Genomic DNA, 25,752 nt, shown 5'->3' on the forward strand with positions numbered 1-25,752 from the left:
AGAGCACAATATAGGATTTCTGCTACACTTTCCCACCCGTTTTTTGTTTCTAAAAAGAAGAAGAAGATATACCAACGCGATGCAAGAAACAAAACTAAGCCTAATTTTCAATTCAACAACAATCTTGTACCAAAGCATACATGACTTCCCATTCCCAATGTGATTGGATTGAAGATTTCTCTTTATTAGAGTTATGTAGTATGCCACCTAACGTGAACTCGGATACGATAGAGAGAGAGAGAGAGAGAGAGAGAGAGAGAGAGAATTCTCGAAAAAAGAAAAAAGAGATACGTAGTAGTCACACAATGGAAGAAAACTCCAAGAAAAAGCTTCCTAGGCACCAAGACCTAAAAAAAATTCCCTTTCCCCAATCCTATTGGGAAAAAAAAAGAGTAGACTAGATGTGGAGAATTGAATGAATAGATGAGAGAGAGAGAGAGACCCTTCCCTCGGAGATACTTTGAGACTCGTAGAGATAAAGAAAATGTTCAATCGTAGGAAAGAAGACCTTACCCTCAATACATCGTCAGCGATATAGAGTCTCTTCTCTCAAACTCACACCACCGTCATTACTCCCACTTTAATTCACACATAAAAAAAATACATACACACAATTAGAATCTCCATATCCATTTTTTAAAAAGAGGAAAGAACATATTATATTCATCTACTAATCTCCTCACTCTATTAAAAAGAAAGAAAACACTCCCCACTCTAACACAAACTCCATTATTCCTTCCCTACCTCATCCAACTTGGCCATCATAGCCTGTACCTCCTTGACCAGCGCCTTCCGCTTAACCCTCGCATCGGGATCACCCTCAGTATCCACGCCATCGAGCTTGAAAATAATTTGCGTGAGGATAGTCTCGCTCAACTTCTTGTACTCAAACGTCTTTTTCGCCTTTTCTTCGGGCGGGTTCGACATGAACTGTATGCACAGCGGGACGAGCTCGGTGTGAAACTTGCTGGCGACGGCGTCGAGTTTGCCCATGGGGGTTTGAGGTTGGGCGGGCTTGGAGGTGTTTTGTGGGGGCGCAGAGGTAGGGCGGGGTGCGGCGTTGATGTGGGAAGGGATGGGGAGGTATTCGGCGCCAGCTCCGGCGGTGGTGTAGCCAGGTGTCGAAGTTCCGGATGCGTTGCCGGAGGAGACACCCCCCTTCTTCTTGCTCTTTCTGCCGCCACGCTTGCGAGACTTCTTTTTGCCGGATGTATTTACGCCGGAGTCGTCATCGTCGTCATCATCCTCTTCACCCTCGCTCCAGGCGCGCGGTGGTGCTTCTTCTGAAGCAGCACCGTGACCGCCGATAGGTGCCTCGCCTACTGTGACTAGAATCTCACTACCACTGCCATCGCCACGTAGCCCTTCTTCCCGCCCTGCCCGCTCATCGTGCTTCAAATTCCTGCCCTTGTAGAACATACGTATCTTCCTGTAGTCATCGACGCCCAACTTCTTCGCCGCGGCCTGTCGTATCGTACCGATCTTGAGGTCTCCATCACGTATGCTGTGCGCCGGGAAATGTGTAGGATAGTGGGTTCGTCCATGCTTGAAGATGAGCACATCTGTTTCTCGCTCCGGGTTCTTGTCATCCCAGTCTACAATTTCAGGTGTTGATGCCTGTCCATTCCGACGCAAATCTTCGTTTGTGATGTACGAGAAATCGGAGTCGTTTACAACGCCAGCATTGGGCGAGTTGCCAGGGCGGCCAAATGGCGAAAAACGCCCTCCCCAGCTCCCACCAGCGCGTGAGAACCAAGACATGCCCACAATAATGGAGGCCAGTGCAATAGCAACTGTGACAAGGTAGGTCGGATCGTCAAAGCGAGGGTTCAGGACGATCTCGGTAATATCGCTCAGGCCACGATTCTGCAGGAAGCGGATAGCCTTCGATAGCGCGTCTGTAGACTGATGCTCGGTATCGTGTGAAGAAGCTACGTTGTCGCCTAGAAAAGAGCTGCTGTTGAAGAAATTGAAGGACTTCTTCAATTCGTCGACTAGGGTGTTCAGCGACGCCACGGTGGTCGAGTGAGGCGCCCTGCTAGTTAGCAAGGCGTGATGTGTCCGCGCGTACTCAGATGACGTAGTAAGTAGTTGGAAAGTCCTTGTGTGTGCAGTGGGGGCTACTATGAGCGGTCGGAACCGCTCGTCTGCGTCGATCGGCCAAACGTATTAGCGAAGTGACGTCGCACTAAGAAAAGGTCCGACTAGGCTGCGCACGAGACCGGGCATACAGCTTAGTCAACACCACGAGCACTTCTACACGTGATGTGGAACCACGTCAACAAGACAAAGCAGATTCGCGGCAATTGAACACGTTTAATATGAACACGCAATTTTCAATTCAGTATATGTTACACAAGCTAAGCTTGAACATCGAGACCGGTTTCGCTGTATGCAATGCCCATTGGACACATGAGATTCTAGAAACCGATGAACAGATCCGGACTGCTCATATCCTACGCAAAAAAAAAACACCAATTATTACGCCCAGCTCCAGTGACATGTAAAAAGACACCGATTTCGTGAAATTAGGAAAGTTTCATAAGTCGTATTGGTGGATTGAATCCCCATGCAGAACGCCAAGAAGCAGCAAAATTGGAAGGGCAAACAAGTGGCGTCCAAAAGAATTCATGGTTAGACCTTGCTCCGCTTGGGCGTGGCTAGAAATTCTAGTCTCGATTTGCTAATGGTAGTAGATCGGCTTCCTGGGGTCTGACGTGGCAGCTTGTTGGTGCGAGCGGGAGTCTTTGGAGTAGGTGCAGACGCATGCTTGACTTTCTTGGACGAGCGCGTCTCCTCTTCGGCAGGGCCGTCGTTTTCCTTGTCAGAGTTCTCCTGCAAGGTTTCTAGCTTGCGCTTGCTGCCTTCGGCACGCGACGAAGTGTCGCTGTTGCGGACCATGCGGATCGTGCCGGCTGATGCAGGGCCTGGAAGAATATCAGCAAAATAGACCCAATCAACTCAGATCGATAAAACGTACCAAAGTTGACAGACTTCCCAGACTCAAACGAAAAAGAGCGCGGATGGTTGGGGGCCTCGCCCCCGAATACGAGACGCCGTGATGGAGAACCTTTCAAGGTTTCGGCATCTTTGGACAGCTCCAGATTGTTGACGACAGCGCTCAAGTTGGGATATATCACGGCACCGGTGGGGACCTCACTGCCCGCGCCAAACTTCATTGGCGATGGCGACTTGCCCAGTTCTTCGTGCGAAGCTCGCTCCAGAGTACTACTAGAGAAATTGACGTGCTTCTTCACTGGAGCCGTAGCTGGAACAGCGGTTAGAGCATTGTCCAAGTTCGAAGACACCGGGGGAGACAAGTGTGTGCCTGCTGCGACCTTGTTGGGGTCATTCGAGTACTTGCGGTTGGGAGTACGAAGAATGGAGCGAACAAGCTGAAGGTTGTGACTTGCCTACACAATATTAGTAACATTCTGATGATATTTAGTGTGGCTACATACCTTACGCAGACCTTCTCTTGCACCATCCCTTGCAGCCCGTATCTGACTAAGCTTGCTGGATGGAGACGATGACTGATCTGTAGACGCTGACTTGGCTATTTTGACTGTAGAAGGTAATTTACCAAAGGTTGAAATCATCGAGGTGGTCTTCAGAGTCTTAACGCTTTGTGAACGGGCGGCCGACGACCTGGTGGGCGTCATCAAGCGGGCGGCCAGACGGGGAAGCGCAGTTTGAGACGTGATCCTGCGCGCTGGAGTTGCAATCGCAGGCGTAGAATCTTCAGAGTTCTTTTCATGAGATTCGGGACGGGTAGTCGCAGCATCGTCAGACTCGGTGCGTTTGACACGCTTTGATGTTGGGTTACGACTGCTTTCGCCATCTCGTGAGGCGGGACGACCGTCGCGGTTCGGGGGCGCCATGCGACGCGCAGGCTCAGAACGTGGCACGCTGGGGCCGGCAAGATCCATCTTAGATAGTGTACGCTTCAATGGCGTTGGCGGAACGTTGCTTCCAGAACCTGTCGTGGTCGACTTGGACTGCGTGCGCTTCAGACTACTATTAGGAGTTGTGCTCGATTCTGCAATATCAGTCTTGGACTGTGTGCGCTTGAGTCTGTTTGTCTCAGGATTCGAAAGTTCTGGCTTTGAAGGCGATTTCTTAAGCGGCTGGCCAATAACAGGTTTGAAACGAGATGGGTCGGCACGGAATGCAGAAGGGTGGTTAGCGATCGAATCCATGTTCTTGAACTGCTTCATATGCACATCGCTGAAGCGGGCCAGCTTGCCCTTGGCTTCTGCCTTTTTGCGTTGGGGTGACACATCGGCTTTGGAAGACCACTCGCTAGTACCTGTCGAGTGGTTAGAATGAAAGGCGTGCACAAGTTTACATTATCGCATACCAAACAAGGCACGGCTGCCGGCACCAGGGGTACCTGTAATACCAGCACTCTTCAAGATGTTGCGCGAGCTTGGGCTCAATCCGGCTTCGTCTGGTTTGGGGCCCTCGAGCACAGGAGACTTGAACCGAAAGCGGAAATCCGGCGAAGACTCGATGTTTGAGGTCAAGCCTGTAGTAGTGGGTACAGGAGTTTTGGAAGGAGTAGCCTGGCCTGCCGCCAGACCAGCTACCTTTGGTGGTGCAGTGTGCGCGCCCAGAGACTGGAACCCTAGCCAACGCGCCTCATCCAAAACCTTGGCCGTGCTCGCATGATGATGCACCGGGTGCATTTCCTGACCTGCAGGCTTGATAGTGGTACGGTCCTTGGGCGTGCGAATCTCCGTAGCTGCAACGGGCAGCTTGGTCAAGCTATTCTTATGGGGCGTAGGGGTCGCCATAGCTGGTACTTGCGCCGGCTGCGACGTAGGCTGGACGCCCTCAGAGGGCTTTGACTGCGACGGGGTCGCCGTGCCTGGTTCTGGGAGCTCAGGGAGATCTGGAAGTCCTAGGTCTGCAGGGGACGCGTTGTGCCGGCTGTCGTTGGGCTTTGTTGAGCCATCAGGCGTGGCCTCGCGCTGTGGAAGGAGAACAGGTCAGCAGATGTAAACAAACAGCCCAGGGGGCAACATCAAGATAGAGATGCATACCTTCAAGAGACGAGCAGAGCGACGCGCCATGTTGCGCTGAGTGTTCAAGCAATTGTGAAGCTTGAATGGACAAGGGAGTTGAGGGTGGAGAACGAAGATGGTCTGTGGGTGGGGAGAGACGGGATACGGGATGTGGGAGTAAATCGGCTAGGGCGTCGATAAACAAAGTGCACGGACCGTGTTTTTCCATAATAGGACACGACGTCATGATGTGGCTTTCTTGGTCGAGTTTAGTCACATTCAAAAGGTGAGGGAGAGGGACATGAGTACTTTGTGATACAGATTTCGGACGTGATGGCTTTTGTCCACAGGTTGTTAGTTGCAGCTGCAGCTGTCAGACGCGTGCAGCCGTCATCATTGGAATCAAGCGCAAAGAGTGTCTCGAAGTTGAGTGCTTTCTTATCGAAGGAGATCTGGACAAGCTATTCATATAGATGCTGTCTCACTACGCGATGAGCTCTACGTCAAGTCCTTGTACCTGGACCCATTACCAGCCCTTCTCAGGCTTGTTGCCAAGCAGTGCACCAGGTGGCTTGGCCAACTCTGCTTCAACACTCCTTTCTACCTGCTCTCGCAATCCTTCTTTGGTGGCCTCTTCGACCTCTCTTTCTTTCTTTCCCTCCTCTTCGCTCTTCCACACAAAATTGCCTGCCCCACCTCTTCCGCTCCTCGCAATAGGCAGTTCCTGGCCCTCGGGATGCCATGGTGTGCTAACCTGTGGGATAGGAGATGTAGGTATAGCAGTGGAGTCGCCAGGTTGAGTGAAGGTGCCATCTTTCTGCAATTCAGTAGGCTGGTACCAATTGCCCGCCCCGCCACGGCCCATGTGTGCATAACTTTGTGATGCATTAGAGGGCTGCGCTGTGGCGGGAGAGTGAGAAGCTTGTGCGACAGATGAACCAGAGTGGTTTGCCTCAATGTCCTGGATAGTACAATGTCAACTTGGGCGTAATGCCTAGATCGCAGAGCTTATGCAGGCACCCACCTCGGCAGCCTTCTTGCTCTCCTCCTTAGCTGCATAATAATTACCCGCACCTCCTCGCCCGTATGCCATGATTTCTTGATGTACAAGACTGGTTTTTGTTGTAGATGAAGACGGTATGTCGCTCTGCTGGATAAGGCAAGCGTGCGTGTGATGGCTAGTTAACGGGGAAGAAAGCAAAGAGACCAAAGCTCACATGCCGCAATGCATGGCACGCGGCTCCGAGTGGGTCGCGTAAAACTATAATTATAAGCACCCGGCGTTCTGGACAGATAGGAACGTGGGGAAAGATGACGGTTGGTATCGGGTATCAGTGTGGGGGATTAAGGCCGATTACACATGGCACATGGGCCGTGGGCTTGGCGAACGATAAAGAAGCATACCAAGCAGCTACACAGCACAGAGCAAAGGTTGGCAAGGGTCAACTACCAAGCAAAGATGTAGACTTATGGAGCAAATGCTAGCAGATTGAAACATATGAAATTCGCCCTCCATGGCTAACTAATGTATAACTCAACAAATCGGTCGTAAAAGACATTTTCCCTAGTAGTGACCATACAAAGAACAGAAGCAAGACATGGCCGTGTTAACAAAGTACCCTGAGCCTATTCCTCGACCGGTAGTGGTTCCTCACGAACGCCTTGACGCCAATCTCCCAGCCTAAACTCCGCAAAGCATCATGAACCTTTCTGAGCCACGTCAGACCTATTCCCGTCCTTCTTGCACAGCGCGCAAGACTGGGTAAAGGTTGTGAGCATCGTCATCGCTCATGCGGCGCTCCTCGTCGTGCTTGACGTCTTCCTCGTCGTCGGAGAAGTCGTGCGCCTCGAGCCTTTCCTTGAGGTAAGCACGGAGTCTCTCAATTACACGGATATTCTCAACCCAGGATTGTTGAGATGAGTCGCCCTGCTCGGTGGTGGATGAAGACACGCTTGGCGAGCGAAGAGCAGGATCAACCTTGGGAGAGTGGAGAGCCAGCTGGTTAACGTTGTGGTGAAGGCTATCGTGCTCAGAATCCTTGGGAGAACCGATGTCGCTTGAGGTATCCATGGAGCTCTCGGATCGATCTGGGGCAGCCTTCTGCAGAAGGTTGCCAGAGAATCGTCGACGGTTGTCGGTGTCGAAAGCTGGGGCAAGTCCTGATGATGGAGCTGCAGCGGACATGTCCGACATGGCGCTAACAGATGGGAGAGTAGGGTACATGCTACCGATCGAGTTCCTTGATGTGGGGGAAACTCCGCTGGAGTGCGAGGCGCCAGGCGAGTGCTGAGAGCCGTAGGACAGAACACTGGATGCGGGGGTCAAGGCTGGAGTTTCGACGCTAGTAGATCCAATAGCAGTGGTGTGGGAGGATTGCGAGTGGCTAGAAGAGAGGCCAGGTGGTGAGTTGCTGGAGCGGTAACCAGCACCAGTGTGGATGTAGTGGCCAGGGTGAGCAACACCAGCTGCGGCAGCGTGGTTAGGGTTCTCATAGACGGTGCTCTGCAACTGCTCAAGGAATTGATCAATGTTCAAAAGATCGCTCTTGGTCCTGAGGTTGGGTAGTGGCAGAGAGTAGGGGTGGTGCATGGGTGGGTGCTGTCCCTGAGCAACCATGGTGCCTCCATGGCCGTACTCACCCATGCCGCCCTGGTAACCGCCGCCGCCGAGAACTGGGAGCTGAACACCCTGCAGACCCATGAGCCGCTGGCCAACGTCGTAGTAAGTGGTAGGGTCGATTGCACGACGCTTGGCATCTCCAAAGAACTCGTTGAGAGCATCATAAGCAGCACGCTTCCTGATCTCGTAGTCATTGTTGAGCTGCTGAGATTGGTTGACTGCATAGTAAACTGGTCCATAGGCAGAGTTCTGGGGTGGGCCTCCATAGAAGCCAGCTGGAGCACCACCGGGATGTTGTTGGCCGTAGCCTCCATTGGGGCCAAGAGCACCATCGGGATATTGATATCCACTCGCTGTAGCGGCAAGCGCCTGCAAGTCAGCGACCACTGTAGCCGTCTGTTAGATATTGAAAGGGGATGGGGGGGGGGGGGGGCGGAAGACAATTCCAAGAAGATAGATGTGCTTGGGGACAAGTCAGGTGAGGAGGACTTACGTTTACCGTTCTGGCCCGGGTAGCCTTGAGCGCCGTGGGCGCCGCCTCGGTTTGGCTCTGGTGAGCGGAGCAGGACAGAGTCGTCGGCGTGAGTCTTGACGTGCTTCTTGAGATCCTGGGGGCGCTTGAAGGCCTTGCCGCAGAAGTCGCACTTGTGTGGCTTCAGGGGCACGTGAACACGGATGTGAGAGGTAATGTGGTCACGCTTGACGGTAGTTGTGCGGCAATTGCCCCACTGGCACGTCAAGTTGAGGTTGTTGGTGCTCTTGCGGCCAACGTGACGCTCACAAACGTGGTCCTGGTCGATGGTCAGCACACTGCAGGAGGGAGATGCTGCAGGCGCTCCAAGGGTAGGTGTTTAGGACAAGACGAGCATTACTTACATAGAGCTGCTCGGCGGATGGCAGGCGGTCGCCGCAGTTCTGCCACTGGCAGACTAGCTGGTCGCCAGAGCCAGCGCCAGCGACTGAGGCGGGCGTTGGGGCATTTTGCTGGATGGGGGTGCCCTGAGGCTGCTGTTGCGGTGTGGTGGCCGCCGCGGGTACGGCGTTCTGTACGTCGCTCATTCTTGGCAGGGAGTGGTAGAGTTGTTGTCGAGTGCTTGGAAGTGGAGAGAAGAAGGGGAAGACGAGGGAAGAAGAAGAAAATCAGACGACAAAGCGTCTGGACAGGCAGGGCTGCAGTCGGCGGTGCTTGAACAGAGTGGACGTGACCAAATTGCGGGGGGCAAAGCGCGTGCTTGGAGGCCAGGAATAAGAAGAGAGAGAAGAGCGCCGAGACAAGCAAGATGGATTTCGCGGGGGGAGGGGGGCGCTGAGCGTCTGATGTAGGGGACTGGGCAGTGCTCGGAGCGGAGCTGGTCACACCCTGCTCCTGCCAATTTTCTTGGGGCCAAGTTTTAGACTGCCGCGCTAGTGCGCGCTTGGACCTTGGCCTAATAAGCCGGTCGCATCGGACGCATCCCAAAAACCCCTCAGCGACGAATCGGCGCGTGCTGGCATTGGCCATTGGGGCGACAGCTACGCCGACACACCCAGCCCACCATACCGTGCCATGCCATGCCCTTCTCGCGACCCTTCCCAGCACCCGGCCCTCCTGCTGCGAGCTGGGGGGAAGGGGGGAGGGGGGTTGCGCGCTTTCGCTTTCACCATCGCGCGCCGACAGGCAGTTTCCCCGTAGCCCGTCGTCTTCACTCGCTGCGCCCTGGCTGCCTCTGCCTCTGCCTCTGCCTGCCGCTGCAAAACACGCCCGCCCGCCTCTTCACACGCTGCGAGTCTCCCTGCTGTTGTGACGTGCTGCCACGCCCGTCGCTGCCGTCTGCTGCCTGCCCAGCGAAGGCGGAGTTCTTGGGCCATAGCGGAAATTCTTGTCCGGCCACACACACCCACACACGCTCTGTCTGATCCATCATCGGCAAAGGCCGCGTGCCTGCAGTGGCGACTCTTGTCTGCCGGATGCCCCCGCCATCCTCGTCGACAAAACAGGTCTGGCAGCAGCCAGAGTGAAGGCGGCCAAAGCAGCCCCTCAGGGATCGCACTGGCTAAGGCGGCCACACCTGCTTGCTTGACTGATTACCTGCTTTCGTGCCCACATGTAGCCTTCTGTAGCCCTTTGCCCTCTGCCCTCTCCGCCCACATCCCAGCATTGTGTCACGTAACTCTGACGCTTCGAAACCACGCCGTCGCCACGACCGCCGTCCCAGTCGCCTTGACAGCCATGGCTCACTAGCAATTGACTAAGTACTTACTTTCGGCCCTGGGTCCGCTTCACGCAAACCTAGCTCTCGCTCTCCAGCTCTCTAACCCCCATTCTCACTCCAAACTCGAGCTGCCTCTTCTAGGTCGGCTGACGTCGTTCGGCGCCTTTCGACCTGAGCAGCCGCAATCGTGCACCGCGTCCTTGATTGGGCAAAATACTCCCTGCATTACACTACATTGCATTCGTTCATCCATCCATCCGTCCATGTGCCAACCAGCAAGCATGGAGAGGCCGACTTTGATTATCAGTTGGTCCATGAGAGTCGATATTGCTAATATGCGAGCGGGATTCCGCTCCCCACTTGGCAATTGTTCCAGCCAAGAGTGCCCAGATTTTTTGAGGGTATTGGCATCATGGCTGTGCCAGCTTGGACCAGCGTTTGCTAGCCCCGTCTCAGGGTATCGCCGCGACATCATTTACTGACACTCTCGAGCAGACCGTTGCTTCGATCTGACATACCGCTCGATCTGCACCGTATAGTGGGCGCTCGGGGTAAATATACGTCGCACTCTCTCAGGTCGGTGTAAAGCTCGCCGCGTCCATTGCATACGCCACATCTTGGCACCATATCCAATTCTCAGCCACATGCGCTCTCGCCCTGCTCGCCTCCTGGACGAAATGCCGCTGGACCGAGTGGATGGCACGTCTTGTTGAGCAAATCAGCCACTTTCGTATGCCAAACCGCACCGCCACGTGCCTACCGCAACACGTACCACGGCACAATGACGAGCGCCATGGACGCGCATAGGTCTGTTGACGTCTGTCGCATGTCTTGGGCCTCGCTGCGGAATCTCTTGGGAACCAAGAGCGGGCGGGACATGTGGGTGCACTCACTTTGCCAAGCTGCCCACAACTTAGCTGCACCCACATTGCTACCCCCCCAAAAACGGACCCCTATTCCATACTTACTTCCATACTACATACGCTTGTGGAGGGAACAGTTGTGGGGCCCAAAGTCTAGGACACGGATATTGAGCCAAATCGGTGTTACCGAAACGCCCATCTCGTTTCCTTTTTTCGGACACATTTTGATTTCACGGTCATCTCTATTCGGTCACCTTGTCCAGTAATCTAACGTAATGGTACAATACGAATGGATATCCCTCGTTGGCATCTTAGTGCTCACACAGCCAAGTCGACTTGAACACTCTTAGATCTCAATTCGGAAGATTCCGTATGCCTACAACGCTTCAAGCCGTCTCTTGGCTCATCACACAAGCAAAGAGATAATATTACCGAGCCATTATGGGTCTAGTGTACGTAATGTGCGTTTTACGGCGGCTTTATTAAGGGTGACAGAGCACTCTGTATTTTTAGAGGCTATAAGCATGTTGTAGACTACCCTACGTCTACGATATGAAACGGGTTACACTAAATATTGCTGCAACATACGCGTCGCTTGGCATATCGCCGATAGATTAACTGGGTGTAAGGGGGGAAATGGATAGGCATACAGTGTGTGGTAAATTTAGCGAATATTCTACGCATCACAATATCTCGCACTTGCGGTGCTTGAGGCTCTATCTTGGTCAGAACACAAGGAAACTTATTCTGAGACACCCTAGTTTAATGGCAATGAGCCAGTGTACTTTGGAAAGCAACACAGGCACCCCATGTCCCCATGTTCCCAGTATTCCTCTAGTTTGAGCACTTACACACAAACACACACACACACACGTGAACATATTAAACAACTTACCAAGCAACACGCCAACCCTTCTGAAAAAAAAACCCTTTCCCTACCCCGGTTCTTCCCGAGGACCTGAAAATACTCCGACGGCGGTGAGTCAGTAAATCTTACACCGTACCGCAGATCACATTACCGCGTATATCGGCGATGTAAAAAGATTTGTAGAAAAGAAGAGAAGATCAGATACGAACATTGTACACGTGGAGACACACGTACGCTTGTCACCCGTTAGGCAAGAAAGTAAACCAAGCCCCAAGCCCCCAAGATCGACCATGCATGCTTCCCTCCCTAGAAACGGTAAACAAAGAGGTAAAAAGAAAAAAAAGGGAGTCTGGAACCAAGTTGCTTAGCTATTCTTCACCATAATCTTATCTATCCGCCAAACAATATCCCCCTTCTCCCGCCCCCCACCCCACCAAATACCGAGAAAAATCCGAACTCCCCTTCCATTCTACTTACTCCTTCCATCTTAAATCTCACCGGGCTTGCCCACTCCCTCAAAGACGCCCACGCGCTCCAACTCGTGCGCTTCAACCCATGGCAGAGCACCAACACCATCCGCTCTCGCCAGCGCACTCTCTATGCTCCCCCAAAAAGCCTCGAGGTCAACTGCTCGCGGAATCCTGCAGCCAGGCTGGCCTGGAGGCAGCTTCGTCACTTTTGTCCTGCCGAGCTCACCGACCAGCGCTTTATCAGACGAGTGGAGGCCGTCGGTTACGATATCGACGAGGAAGCGCTCGCCGTCGCGGTCGTCGAAGATGCGTGGGTTGTATGCTGCGGAGACGGCGAGGGGGTCGTGCAAGGGTGGGCCTTGGGTGATGGAGAAGACGTCGGCGTAGGTGGAGGCGAAGAAGGACATTATTTGCGTGAAGAGGGCGCGGAGAGGGGTTGGGGTTGGGGTTGGATCATCTTTTGAGGGGGGAGGGGAAGAATCAAAGATGCTGGAGCCGTAGAGGAGGGTCTGGCGGATTTGGCGGGTGCCGAGGACTTGGTGGGTGAGGTCGAGGGGGATGAGGGTTGTCTTTGGGCGGAGGATGGGGTTGGAGAAGATGAGGTGAGAGGCTTCCGGGTCGCACTGTGGGTGTGTGTTAGCGGTGGGTTGTGGTAAGTGTGGGAGGTGAGTAGGTTACATAGATCTGTGATGTTGTTAGCTTGTGGGTTCGAGAAGAATATGGTTGGGAAAGGTAGGTTTACGTTGAACTCGGCGTAGGGGGTCCAGTTGCCAAATCTCTCTCCTTCGCCTTCTACTTTACCCATTGGCGCATCTGTAAAGCCTCCGCCGACGGCTCCTCCCATGATGCTGAGGCCCTTGATGTGGCTTGCCAGATCCGGGTATTTCTGGAACAACAAGCCGATGTTGGTCAAGGTACCTGTGGAAACTAGCCAGGCGGTGTCTGGAGGGGTAGCAATGAGCGCCCGGTATGCGGCCTCGAGATGGTCTACATCCGTGGCTGCTGGCTCAACTGGCACTGGGAGCAATGTGACTCCATCTAGCCCGGATTCACCTGGGAATATCAGTGCGTGTTCACTAGGCTTTGAGTCGTGTAGGTACCATGGATGTCGGCTGCGTGTACAGCATCGCGGGCAATCGGCTTCGCTGCGCCAGAGTAGACTTTGACATCGCGTCTACCAATAGCTTCGAGTATCGCTCTGGTGTTGTAGGTCGTCTGGTCGAGCGCAGCGTTGCCGTGAACTGTGCTTACACCAAGTAGCTCGACTTGAGGGTCATGGGCACACAGAAGAAGTGCGTATGCATCCTGAGGCACAACGTTGAGTAACAAGCGGGCAGCGATGCAGCTATCACACACTTACATCATGGCCGGTATCCTTACAGGGCGAGGGTCAGTACTCGTGAGATGCGTAGAAGATAAAAGCAGGTACACACGCAGTCGAGCCAAATCGGGGTCGTGGAAGCAGTAGCAGACATAATGCACATGTACGTATATTGCAATTCGTTACCAATAATGACCAGTTTAGGAAGACACCTTGCACTACCTCTGGTACACTTGGGCGCCACACACGCCGCTTGGTCATGCACGACCGTGTTTAGCGGGGTGGCCTAGCCGTCTGTGTAGCAGATAGACCCATGCCTGTCGACGCTTGAATACAACGCCTCTTTATTCAAGCCCCAAACTTGCGCCCATAACCATACGACAACCCCAAAGCTGGGTTTCATGAAAACGCGGAACAAAAGGGCTGAAAGGTGGTAGAGTTGAACGAGGGGGGTTGGTACCTGTGTTGTCCGAGTATAGCATATTTCCCATTGGCTTATCGCGCTTTTTGGCGCCAGTTCGGTCAGCAAATACGTCCGAGTGGGAAAGTCTAGCCATCAACAACCCAACTCCGACTTGTGGCCGTGATCGTGACACGTACACAACAGCCAGAGTATATATCGTCATAAAAAAACAGCACTCCACATTGATTGTTTGGATCCGAGTTTTTTTTTGCTAGTCAAACCTCACCGCCAGAGTACGAGTTGTTGTTGCAATCTAGCCGAGGTTTCCGCCGTCGCGGCAAGTTCTTCTATAAAAGCTTACACCGCGTGCTTTGGACAAAAACAGTATGGATCTCCTCCGCCGCCACGAGGGTCACCACGAGGTGAAGACGGATCGGTACTGGGCTTTTGGGTACTACTTTGAAACTCTCGACGACAAGCAGAAGCACCAGCGCCGCGAGTATCTGGACTGGTATGGATTTGTTGCCCAGTGGTCGGTGCTGGTCATTTTTGCGCTGTTCCAGCTGGGCTTTGCCATTTCATGGGTGATCAAAAGTGGCTTGAAGTATGATCAGCCTAAATCTCCTTCCTTTGCAAAAAGCACAAACAATAGGTTGGGCTGGTTGAGAAAAGTGCACGGCGGGTGCAACAGGATCATATGGTGGATGCGAAAAGATACAATTAGGGGTTGGGCCTGGGGAACGAGAGGAGAGTGGATCGGTGCGGCTGCGTGGACAACATGGTTGCTGTACCTCTGCGTTGCGCACACTGGAAAAGGTATGTGAGATTTTCTTTTCGACCTTCATTTTTCTTGTTTGATTAATTAAGAGTAGATTACCTTCATCTGACGAAGCGGTTTGGGCAAATTGGCGCATCACAACTACCAATTCACTACCTGCTGGCCATGCGAGCACCATACAGCCCGGTGCAGTTTCTGACGCGACTCTCACATGAGCAGATCAAGAATTTCCACCAAATTCTAGGACGCATCGTATTGCTTCTGTTCCTGTTGCACACGGTATTCTATCTCAACTTCTTCATTTTGTCCGGCTTCATTGCAAAGCGAATCAAGGACTGGGACGTGATCTGGGGCCTCACCAGCATCATCCTCTTTTCCATCATCAGCACCACGGCTCTTGGGTTCGTGCGGAGGAGAAACTACCGCGTCTTCTACATTTCACACATTGCTATTGCAAACTTGATTATTGTGCCGCTCTTCCTTCACGTATCGCATCTCCGCGTCTACGTGTATGAGATTATTGCGGTAGAGGTTCTACATCTCATCTTCCGCGCTCTGCGTCTCAAGACGTACCAAGGCACTATCAAGCTTCTCCCTGGTACCAATCTGGTGCAGATTCGCATTCCATTACCATCGGACAGCAAAGCTCTAACCTGGAAACCTGGACAGCATGTGTACCTCAGCAAGCCCGGGAATCAAGGCAAGACTCCCAAATGGTACGATCAAATGCTCGCTATTAACAAGACAAATCCATTCACGATTGCATCTCTCCCGTCCAAAGACAAGGAATTACTACTGATTGCGAGGACGCTCAACGGCAACACGAAGTACCTTGCAGAGCTTGCGCGATCTCTGGCACAGGGGGGCAGCAGCGTACCCATGCTACCCACAGCAGGCGGCGACATTCCAATATTGCCACTGACTCTCGAGGGGCCTTATGGCGGATCGACCCGGCTGCCAGACCTGTCAAATTATGACAGAGTGCTTTTGGTAGCTGGTGGCGTTGGGGCAACATTTGTTATGCCAATCTATCGGAGCATTCGCGAGCTTCACAGCCTCACGCCTACAAGCACGCAGATCCGATTCATATGGGCAGTGCAGAAGCTTGTCGAGACCCAATGGGCATTCCCTGCAAACACGCAATCTGGCGATAAGCAGATAGACGATGAAAATGACGATGATGATGGCGGTGCAGGGGTGCAAGCCAACGGAAATGGGCTGCTGCACGGACCGAGCAACGTGGAGGTTTACGTGACACGGCCGTCGGGACCAAATCTGCAAGTCAATGCGAATGCGTCTGGTGGCGCGTTCGCCGTTGATTCAGATGACGAAGACGGCGAGGCGATTGAAATGCAGGAGAACGAGCAGCTGTTGAGTATGGAGGAGCAGATGGAGAAGCCACGCAAAGGCATGTCGATCAAGAGTGGGAGGCCCGATCTCAGGGGAGTTGTAGACGAGGTGTTCAGCAAGGGGGTGCGGAGTGCTGTGATTTGCTGTGGTCCCAAGCGGATGACGGACGATCTAAGGAGGAGCGTCGAAGTATGGGTGAAGAAGGGCCACGATGTGTTTTGGTACGATGAAACGTTTGGCTGGTAGTGATGATCGCGTCCGGTTCATAGCTTGGATTCTTTGGAGTTCCAGACTGAGCATCAAAGACAATTTTTGATGGTGATCATCTTGTCTACTTCAACCCACCGTCGACCCGGCCGTTGGGCGCGGGTCGTGGGTCGTCCCATGGGCTGGCCATGCATCCTTCCGACGGGATGTTCCCTGGTGCATGGCAGTGTGTTTATGCGTGCAACCAAGTATGTCGATATACCTCCTATACTTATACTCGCAAACTTTGCAGTCTTGTGCCGGCGTCTGGTGTGCTGCCTAAGCACTACTACCTTTGCTTAACTCTAAGCAGACGAGTCCCACTGGCCTCGACGCGGAACCCTGGGCCGTTGCCGCAGACTATCTTGCCAGGAACGGGAAAGGCGCAGGGAGACGGAAGCTTGTCTGGCAGTTTTGTGCATTGGGCAGTCGGCGTGCACAACACGTGCAATAATAACCAGACGGTTCATGCTGCAGCGCCGTGAGTCTGTCCGGCGACCGGGTCTTGTTACACGATGCTGTTGGTGGTAGTGGTGGTGGTGGTGTTGGTGATGAGGCGCGGCCAGGGAGATGGCCACAGGGGGGGCGCCAGAAGGAGTTGCGGGCAAGGGAGTGCGAGTACGGATTGCGGATTTGCTTCTTCACGACTCAATCAATAGTCGATACAGCCATGCCGTCGGCTCCCAGGAGTTGCTGCTCCTATGACGGCCCCAAGGCCACTTTCGGAGCCAGGGCCGCAGATTAGTCGAGGCCCGAGCAGTCTTCTGCCAAGCACGAATCGCCCTGCTCCCCGGCTCTGAGCGCTCGACGGCGCTCTCCAAGCTCTCCAGTCCTCTCTCCTCCTGACGGGGCTCCCTCATCCCGTCGCGCCTTGCTCACGCATTTCTTGTTTGCAGCTGCTGGAACGCTGAGCACGCGACGTCGACCCTTCAATCGCTACCCTTCTCCTTTGCCCTCTCCACTCTCACCACCCACACCACCACTGTACACTATTTTTTCCTTGCAATTGTCCCCCTTCACTTTAGTCCGTTGTCACCACTCAACGGCCGGCCCTGCAGGGAATCTGCTTGCAACGCGCATCCAAAGCACCGCCCCTCGCCGCCTCGGACCCGTGTGTCCCCACACCCACCACGTCTTCTGCTCCTGCTCGCCCATGGCGCTTTGCTGGTAGTCACGAGTGCTCCATAGTAACGAGCGCCCACCGCCAAACCCCCGTCGTCTCCTGGCACCCTCGCCTCATTCCCCGGGCGTACAGGCTGGCAGCGCCTGCTGTCAACGTCAACATCGTCACTCGCACCTCCTTCCCCCCGGGTCCTTTCTACCTTCCACGCCGCCTCCCTCCTCGACTTCTGCACCACCGTCTATGGCTGCTCTCGCCTCCTCTCGCCAGACAGCAGCCCCCATCCAGCAGCTGACACCGCCCAGCAGCTCTCACGGCGGACGGGGATCCTGGGATTTTGCTGTTCCCGTCAACGGCTTGGTGCGTACTTATTTCCCCTTTGCTGCCACCATGTCTCACAACACATCAAACACTTGTCGCCCTCGCACTAGATGCGCTACTGCAGCGCTGGACCATGGTGCTTCCGCTTCGCCAAGTCTGCCCACTTGCCACATAATTCCCGCTTTCACCAATGATGTCAGTGCATGGACTAGCCTGCTAACCGCGTGCACAGCGAGAGTCGCTTGACCAAGAACACCACATGTCCGAGTACGGCGCCTTCACCCACGGTGCCCATCAGTCCTACAGCTCGCAGGCCAACGGCTTTGCACAGCCCGTACGCTCGCCTACGTGGGGCTCCCAAGATCAGGGCCCATCTCAGCCCGTTTCCGATCGCGTCGACGAACTGCACAAGAAGAAGAGCGGGGAGATGATTGCCAGCAACACCGACCAGGACAGTGTCTTGGAGTACTACAAGACCCACACCAACAACAAAAGAGGCCCCTCCAGCATCAAGGGAAAGCCCAAGAAGAAGACTTCCAAGGGGGGTCAGTCGGACCCTGAATATGACGAAAACAACTGGATTCACCGAGACAAACTCAAGGAGATTGAAACTCGAGAACTAGAAGAGGCCGGCTTCAGGGTCGGGCGATCTAGCAGGTCCAACAGTCGTTCGCAAAGCGCAAGCCGGCGTGCACGGGACCGCACAAACTCGGAATCGACCGAACAGTCAAAGAACGGCGATGAGCGATCCGAGCCGAGGAAACGTGTGTCCACTATTCCAGCGGGCGACGAGGAGGCGTACGAGAACCACCCCACTACGAGCCCAACACCCCAGGACGAGACTGTCGAATTCCAGCCCACGTCTTCCAAGGCGAACCACACTGTGAGACCTAGTACGTCTCGCATTCCCCTGCCCAAGACGAGTGGCATACCTGTTCCTTCTTCGGTGGCAGACCGCGATGCGCCGCTTCCTAGGTCAAGGGCAGGAAGCACCCACTTGAACGGGGAGTCCATTGCTACAATGGGCGCGCGCGTCCGCAGTGGCAGTGTAGGTAGCCAGGTGCTGCTTGACGATTACGACGATGGACAAGAGAGGATGCTGCATCATGGCCACAGGCGCAATACTTCCACCGGAAGCTATTCTCCGCCAAAGTCACCGCAAAAGTCGCCTGTCAAAAAACCAGCGGGCAAGCAAAACCCATCTGCATCGCGAAAAACCAGCGTCCAGAAGAAGCAGACCAAGTCTCGCACTACGTCCAGCACTTCACCTCCTAATAAGCGCCCTGGTACAAGCGGCGGCATGGCGACACGCCCTACTACTGCCCACCGACCAGAAGGAGAGGCACCGTGGATAGCATCCATGTACAAACCGGACCCGCGTCTTCCTCCTGACCAACAGATTATCCCAACTCATGCGAAGCGAATGCAGCAAGAGCAATGGGAGAACGAGGGTAGAGTTGGCTCAATGTACGACAAGGATTTCCGCCTATTGAACGATGATCCCATGATGAGCAAGCGACTTTCACAACTTGCCAACCTCGACCCCATTGCTATTGAGAAGGCCCGGGAAGAAGAAGCATGGCCCCTTCCTAGCCCCACAAAGCAGGAGTCCTCGTCAAATGAGAAGGGCGACACCAACACTGCCAAATCTCCAACCATGGAGCAAAGTGCTTACAAGTTGACTCCAACAATACCTCAAGGAGTTGATCGTGCTCCTTCGCCCAAGTTGGCCCCCCCTATCCAACCCGCACAGCCAAAGCCTGAAGTCACTCGAGTATCTGAGCCAAAGGAAGAGGTCAAGGAGAAGAAGGGCTTGTGCTGCATCGTCATGTAGCCTTCTCGCCTTGCGTTCCCTTTCATTTCCCTTTTTTTTCGTACTAACTGCATCCAAAAACTGGTTTCCTTTTGTGTATGGCGTTATTGGCGCACAGCTTCGGCTGGGCGGCCCACATTCGACTCTACTTTCATTCATTCCCCTGTGCAGACCTGGGCTGATAGCGTTTCAGCGACTTGTTTCCATTGTCATTTGTCATCTCATTCCTTTCACTTTTGGTTCTGCGTACCTTTTTCTATCCCGTTGGCGGACGTATTCTCTTCTAGGTTTCAGGACCCATACATATATGAGCATATCCACATGGCATACAGCCGGTATTTCCTTTTTCTCCTTTCATTACAGACAGACGGACTTCAGGTGTCCAAGACTAGCAATGGTCAGAGAGGGAGATGTGTTTCGTTAGGGGCGAGACATGGCTTCGGCAGGTCCAAGCACAAGCGACGAAGCCTTGTCAGGGTAGTCGAATTTATAGATTCATAATGATATCAGTCATGCAATCTTGACTCGCTGCATTGACTTGCTTTGTGGACTGAGTTTGATAAGTATGAAGTGCGTACAGGGATCAGAGATTTCTTACTCGTGCTTACGCCGAGATGATGATGACACCAAGCTATCATGGGCCGTGGGATTCTTAGTTGCTGTAAAGTAATGATGTAGGGATTCAGTTAGCAGGACTAAAACTCACGGCCATGTTGGAGATGAACGTCACGTGATATGGGTCACTAGCCTCTCGCTTGTCAGACCTCCACGCAAACGAATTTTAGCTTCGGCGAATCGCTAAACTTTTCGATCTTCCTCTTTATCATCACCATCTACTCTTCGAGGAAAACCCGACAGATATAAATCATACATCATGGTATGCAACCCCCCTATACATCATCTGCAAGCGCCATTGGAAGCGCCGCTAGTAACCAGCGACGTAATCCAACAAACTGCGCAGCCCAGCCCCTCTCGCTCGTACCCCGCGAAATGTCGCTGACCCCAAATAGTCGGACGGAGAAGACGATACCAAGTCCCAAGTCAGCGCGGCCGCCGAGGTCGAGGTCTCCGCGGATGCGTCCGGCGGTAAGGGCCAGATGAGCGTGCTCGAGGCGCTCAAGGGCGTCCTCAAGCTCGCTCTCATCCACGACGGCCTTGCCCGCGGTCTGCGCGAGGCGTCCAAGGCGCTCGACCGCCGCGAGGCGCACATGTGCGTCCTCAACGAGGCGTGCGAGGAGGAGGCATACAAGAAGCTCGTTGTTGCCCTGTGCTCCGAGCACAAGATTCCTCTGATCAAGGTTCCTGATGGCAAGCAGCTCGGCGAGTGGGCTGGTCTCTGTACGTTTTTTTCTTTCCCTTTCCCTAGAATGTGGAGGGGATATCATGTGGCTAACAAAGCATGTCAAATAGGCCAGATTGACCGTGAGGGCAACCCCCGCAAGGTCGTCAACTGCTCTTGCGTCGTCGTCAAGGACTGGGGTGAGGAGTCCCAGGAGCGCAGCATCCTCCTCAACTACTTCCAGACCGAGCAGTAAACGTCCGTATCTCGTTTTCATATGAGAACCACGACGGCGTCCTATGCACACTTCGACGGCCTCGACCTCTTTTTTTTTCCAACTTTTTCCCTCACGCAATGGTCAAGAATCTTCGGCTGCTCTCTGTTCCGGTTTTCCGTGTCGGGCATGGCTATGGAGTTTTGATGGGGAAATGTGAAAGGGGTGAACGATATGTGATGGGCTGTATGGAATTAGACTGGCCTCTCTTTCGTCTTCTTGAGGAGAGAGCCGTGATACCAATTGAGAAAGGATTCAACGTATTTTTGCTGTGTGCCACTTGTGTTCTGATGTTTGATTGTTTGATTTATTTTTTTTGATTAACCGACCCCACGTGTGTTATAAAGGGGTTTTTTTCCCCCGTCCTGTGGTGGTAAGTTACTCTATGGGCATGTACTGTTCCATAGTAGCCAAAATGCCAGATCTTCTAGTAATAGACAGATGTAAAAAAAATATTTCACCAATAATTCAACACATCATCTCGTACAGTCGTGCTCTCTCTCTCTCTCTCTCTCTCTCTCTATATATATTCTCTTCTCCCTCATAATATTTAACATCCACGCAAAACACCAGTCGCTCTCCTCATTCTTCTTCCCCTCGAAGAAGAAGAAGAGGACATCCAATTGTATATATATGTATATGCTACGCTATGCAAGGTCCAAAATCTCAAAAAAAAACAAGAAACAAGGATAGAGAAGAAGAAGAAGAAAAGAAAAAAAAAAGACCATGTCTCAAATATGCGATTTCTTTGTATTTCATTCCCCCATCCACCCCTTCCACCAAACTCTCATCTCTCACATCCATCTATTTCCTACTTCAAAAACAACAACAACATCATCTACCTTCCAACTACCCTCCCTCACCAACTTTCCCCCCCCCCCCAACATCGATCCTTTCAACACACACACGCACACAAAAAAAAAGGGTCAAGTAAACCCTACACATCCCTCACTCTCCCCCTCGGAATCTCCGTCTCCACCATTTCCAACCCACTCAAACTCGGGTAACGCTTACTAAACGTATCGACATCGAGCTCATCAGCATGCTGATTCACCAACGACGACGACGAAGACGACGGTAGGGGTTTGTTGTTGCCAGTGATGATATTATCCTTTGCAGCAGAAGTCTTGGTAGGAGAGGTAGATCCCAAGAGGGGAGAAGAACCAGGTGTACCCGTTTGCAGGGCTTTTGGTTTGGGCGGGGCGCGGGGAGGCGGGCCAGAAGGATTGCGCATGTTGTTGATTGTTGGGGGGGCGGATGCAGAGGGAACGGGTGGAGGCATGTTGGGTCGGATTGAGGAGGGTTTGGTGTAGGACATGTCTGGTTGCTGCTGGAGCTGAGGAGAAGGCACGTTTACAGGTTTACGGGCGATGACGGGAGGTTGAGTGCGGGAGGGTGTGCCGCTTTGGTCCTGGGGTCGTAGGGGCAAGGGTTTGCCGGTGTCGGTGTATTTGCCGTAGCCTTCGGCGGTGCGGTTGGTGGGGGTTGGTTTGCTGCTTTCGTCCAAGAGGTTCTTGACACGGTCTTGGATGGTTGAAGCTTTGGATGGGCCGGGCTTTACTTTTCCTTGGGCCTGGGATGCCACTCGTTGCTTGTACTCTGCTGCTGCGGCTTCTACGCGGCGTTCTTCCTCTGCCAATTGTCTCTTTTCCAACTCCCTTCGGACCTCTGGTGACAGGTCTTGCGTTTCGTCAATGGCGCTGCGGTCATCGTCGCTTAATCCACCTGTGGTCTCCGAGCCAGCAATAGGGGTCAGGCCACCCTTGGAGCTCAGGTGTTGGTGATCGACTGGGGTCAGAGGCGGCTGATCACGCTCATGCTCAGGTGTCTTGTGGGTTGTCTCAAAACGCCGGAAAGCATCGCCAAACTTGCCCTTGACAATGTTGGTCAAGCTTCCGCGTTTGCCGTGCTTGGAGTGTGAACTGCTGCGGCGATGCTTGTGGCCATGCTCTTCCTGCTCGATGCTTCGGAGAAAGTCTACGCTCGATCGGACATTGATTTCTTCAGGCTCTGCATCATCTACTGCATTTGAAGTTGTACGGCGTAGCAACGATGGAGCATCGAAGCTGCGACCGCCCGCCATTTCTCGATCACGTAGATAGTCGAGGTTCGACTCTACGTGTATGCTGACTGGACGCGAATTTGAGTTTGCAGACCTCGATCGATCTATAGCAGACCCAAGCTCCATGTTTGATGGGCGCTGGCTCTCCAACGAGGGCCTTGCCGATGCAGGTGATCTCGGAATAGTGAGCTGAGACTTTGATCTTGATTCCAGCACTGGGCGCGGGGGCAAAGCGAAATCAGGCTTTAGTGCTGGACTGGAAAGAGGGCTTGGCGGTGGTTTTTCAAACGAGCGCGTATGGCTCATGGTTCGGCTGTGTTGCGAGGTCAGAGGAACCTTCCAGATTGGGCGGCTGTTGACGTCTGGGTACTTTTGTGAAGGAACGGGAGATGCCCGCGGAGATGTTTGCACGCCAGTAGATACCATGTTGACTCTCTGTGGAATGGGCTGCTGTATGCCCTGGTTGTTGGTAGAATGCGGGCTATCATTGGTCTCACGGGGCGCAGATTTCCTTAGTGATGTAGATCTGGAAATGCCCGCTGAGGAGACAGTCGAAGGCTTCACTCCAGGTGTCGAGTCGACAGCTGGGGGTGAAGGAGATGCAAAGGCTTCGTCTGCCAGTGCTTCTGTGACCCGCTTGGACAGTGCCGGGTCAGAAGATGTAGGCGCTTCGCCAAATTCAAACTTTTGGCCACGATCGTGCAACAGGGAAAACTCGTCCAGCGAGGGAAAGCGAGATGCAAGCTCGTCGGCAGCAGCACGCCTCACTTGGACATCTTGAGAGTCTAGTGCCGCAAAGGGGTCTGAGGTAGTTCCCCTTATAGGCGATGGGCTGGGCCTGACTCCTGGTGGGGGTTGGTCTGTTGGTCCAGTAGGCCGTCCTCTCCTCATTGGCGTTATATCTGGCAACTGTTGGACCTGGACAGTGGGAGCAACTCTTTGCAGACCCACGACAGGAGGGGGTGTAGAGACCTGAGGCTCCGAAGGAGGTAGCTGCTGGTTCTGGCGGGTTTCTGATTGGGTCCTGCCAGTATAGATCTAGCATGTCTTAGCAGCAGACAGTCGAACCAGTATCTTATACATACGTCTTTGATGGGAATTGGTCGGTGGCGCATTGAGCAGACTTCGGCAACGACCTGGTAAATGTTTGGTCGATGCTGGGGGTTTTCGCGCAACATGGAACCTGTTTCAAAGGGTTAGCCATGGCAAGAAGGCTATTTCTTACAGCCCTACACACCTATGAGTGCCTTTATGCGGTCTGAAAACTGAGGGTATGCCGGGTATTTGAACGAGGCATTCAAAATGGCCATTTGCCCCACCTCTTCAAAGGGCGTAGTGTAGTAGCACAGTTTGTATAGCAAGACGCCCAGGGCCCAGATGTCGCTCTTTTCGTCGATTGGCTGCTTGCGGTAGACGTCAATCATTTCGGGACTGCGGTACTGGAGGGTGGTGTGGCGTTGGACGTCTTCTTCAATCAGCCTCCCTTCAGCGGCAGTCGAGGCGGGTGGGCGCGGGGGAGCAGTGGAGCCAAAGTCACAGAGCTTGTATACTTTGTTGCCGCCGACGGTGGTGATGAGGACGTTTTCGACCTTGAGATCACGGTGGAGGAGGGGTGGTTTGAGGTAGTGCATGGTCGCAACACCCTCGACCACATCGGAAAATATGTGCAGGATCTCGGGCTCTGTCAGGCGGTGCTGCAGCCTGGTGTTCATGAAGTCGATGAGGCCACCGCCCGAGCAAAACTCCATGAGCAGGAAGACCTCGTATCCGCCCGACTTGAGTTGGGATGCATGCGAGTCCATGTAGGTAACGATTTTGCTGTGGCCCTTGAGCTTCTTCATGGTCTCGACCTCTGTGCGCATGTTTGCGAGGGCGTCCTTGTCCGCACATGCCACGCGCTTGAGGACTGCAGTCTCTGGCGTCTTTGGATCCGACTTTGGTACGCGGACGAGGTAGACGTGGGCAAAGCCACCCTCGGACAGGTACTTTTCGATTGTGACGCGGTGGTTGCCGACCTGGACTTTTGTGCCCGGGGCAAAAGTGCCCGGGGGCGCATTGGAGACGGCAACGGGGCCTGGGGCGCGGTATGCGGCCTGTTGGGCCATGGGCATGGCGTGCGAGGGAGCATAGCGAGCCGACGACATGATGGGCGGTGAGGAAGGCTGCAGCAGAGCAGGCAGAGGACGGGGAGGCTATGTGTTTGGCATCGAGAAGACAGGCAGCAGGACAGGGCGGGCCAGCAGGTGGCGGAGGGGCAGGAGAGGTGTGGTGGTGAATAGAGGTGGCATGCGCCCGAGATGGGTGTAATGGGGGAGCGAGGGTCGTGAACGGACCCCTGCAAGCTGGTGGGCATGGGCAAAGCCACGGTTGGGCAACGTCACAGTTCATGTAAGTGTATGTGTATGTATGCACATGTGGGTGGGTGTGTATATTGTCTAGCCGGTCCATGACATGTCCTAGGGCCGGCATCCCAAGTCACGCACTGCTCGACAGGTGCTGGTGGGCTGGCCAGGCGCGAACCCGAGGGCTGCCAGTGCGAGAGAAGCAACATGACCATGGCTATGTGTCGCCAAGCCCCACGACCAGTTTCACTCGCCGGCTCCTGATTGGGCCGGGCCGTGGCAGCCTGACGGCGTGAGGCGGTGGAGAGGTGGAGAGGCATGATATGGACGAGTCGACTTGGAGTAGCAGATGAGGTGTCTGTGTCTACTGTCCATGTACGTGTGCATATCCATCCATAAATCCACCCATACACGGTACATGGCA

At 53.8% G+C, this 25,752-nt stretch overlaps 7 protein-coding genes across 7 annotated transcripts; 2 read left to right on the forward strand and 5 right to left on the reverse strand.

The window, feature by feature from the left end:
* Positions 1–729: 729 nt before the first annotated feature.
* On the reverse strand, positions 730–5,075 carry COCMIDRAFT_2326 (uncharacterized protein; the record flags this gene model as incomplete). Its single annotated transcript, XM_007686405.1, has 6 exons — positions 730–1,994; positions 2,718–2,927; positions 2,981–3,413; positions 3,462–4,309; positions 4,361–4,973; positions 5,046–5,075. The coding sequence occupies 6 exons, from the start codon at positions 5,073–5,075 to the stop codon at positions 730–732; spliced, it is 3,399 nt and encodes a 1,132-aa protein (XP_007684595.1).
* Positions 5,076–5,532: 457 nt separating this feature from the next.
* On the reverse strand, positions 5,533–6,099 carry COCMIDRAFT_86332 (uncharacterized protein; the record flags this gene model as incomplete). Its single annotated transcript, XM_007686474.1, has 2 exons — positions 5,533–5,967; positions 6,031–6,099. The coding sequence occupies 2 exons, from the start codon at positions 6,097–6,099 to the stop codon at positions 5,533–5,535; spliced, it is 504 nt and encodes a 167-aa protein (XP_007684664.1).
* Positions 6,100–6,732: 633 nt separating this feature from the next.
* COCMIDRAFT_86168 (uncharacterized protein) lies at positions 6,733–8,685 on the reverse strand (the record flags this gene model as incomplete). The annotated part of the gene is made up of 3 exons (XM_007686475.1): positions 6,733–8,012; positions 8,120–8,417; positions 8,503–8,685. The coding sequence occupies 3 exons, from the start codon at positions 8,683–8,685 to the stop codon at positions 6,733–6,735; spliced, it is 1,761 nt and encodes a 586-aa protein (XP_007684665.1).
* Positions 8,686–12,036: 3,351 nt separating this feature from the next.
* On the reverse strand, positions 12,037–13,494 carry COCMIDRAFT_2329 (uncharacterized protein; the record flags this gene model as incomplete). Its single annotated transcript, XM_007686406.1, has 6 exons — positions 12,037–12,642; positions 12,698–12,703; positions 12,762–13,072; positions 13,120–13,324; positions 13,380–13,394; positions 13,453–13,494. 6 exons carry the CDS (start codon positions 13,492–13,494, stop codon positions 12,037–12,039), a joined length of 1,185 nt encoding a protein of 394 aa, XP_007684596.1.
* Positions 13,495–14,129: 635 nt separating this feature from the next.
* COCMIDRAFT_86095 (uncharacterized protein) lies at positions 14,130–16,117 on the forward strand (the record flags this gene model as incomplete). The annotated part of the gene is made up of 2 exons (XM_007686476.1): positions 14,130–14,559; positions 14,613–16,117. The coding sequence occupies 2 exons, from the start codon at positions 14,130–14,132 to the stop codon at positions 16,115–16,117; spliced, it is 1,935 nt and encodes a 644-aa protein (XP_007684666.1).
* A 1,363-nt stretch (positions 16,118–17,480) lies between these two features.
* Positions 17,481–20,906, forward strand: COCMIDRAFT_86117 (uncharacterized protein; the record flags this gene model as incomplete). The annotated part of the gene is made up of 4 exons (XM_007686477.1): positions 17,481–17,597; positions 17,791–19,383; positions 20,382–20,709; positions 20,782–20,906. 4 exons carry the CDS (start codon positions 17,481–17,483, stop codon positions 20,904–20,906), a joined length of 2,163 nt encoding a protein of 720 aa, XP_007684667.1.
* A 955-nt stretch (positions 20,907–21,861) lies between these two features.
* On the reverse strand, positions 21,862–25,130 carry COCMIDRAFT_86286 (uncharacterized protein; the record flags this gene model as incomplete). Its single annotated transcript, XM_007686478.1, has 3 exons — positions 21,862–24,024; positions 24,072–24,169; positions 24,224–25,130. The coding sequence occupies 3 exons, from the start codon at positions 25,128–25,130 to the stop codon at positions 21,862–21,864; spliced, it is 3,168 nt and encodes a 1,055-aa protein (XP_007684668.1).
* Between the last annotated feature and the right edge of the window lie 622 nt (positions 25,131–25,752).

Source organism: Bipolaris oryzae (assembly GCF_000523455.1).
Source record: "Bipolaris oryzae ATCC 44560 unplaced genomic scaffold scaffold_19, whole genome shotgun sequence".
Classification (NCBI taxonomy): Eukaryota; Fungi; Ascomycota; class Dothideomycetes; order Pleosporales; family Pleosporaceae; genus Bipolaris; species Bipolaris oryzae.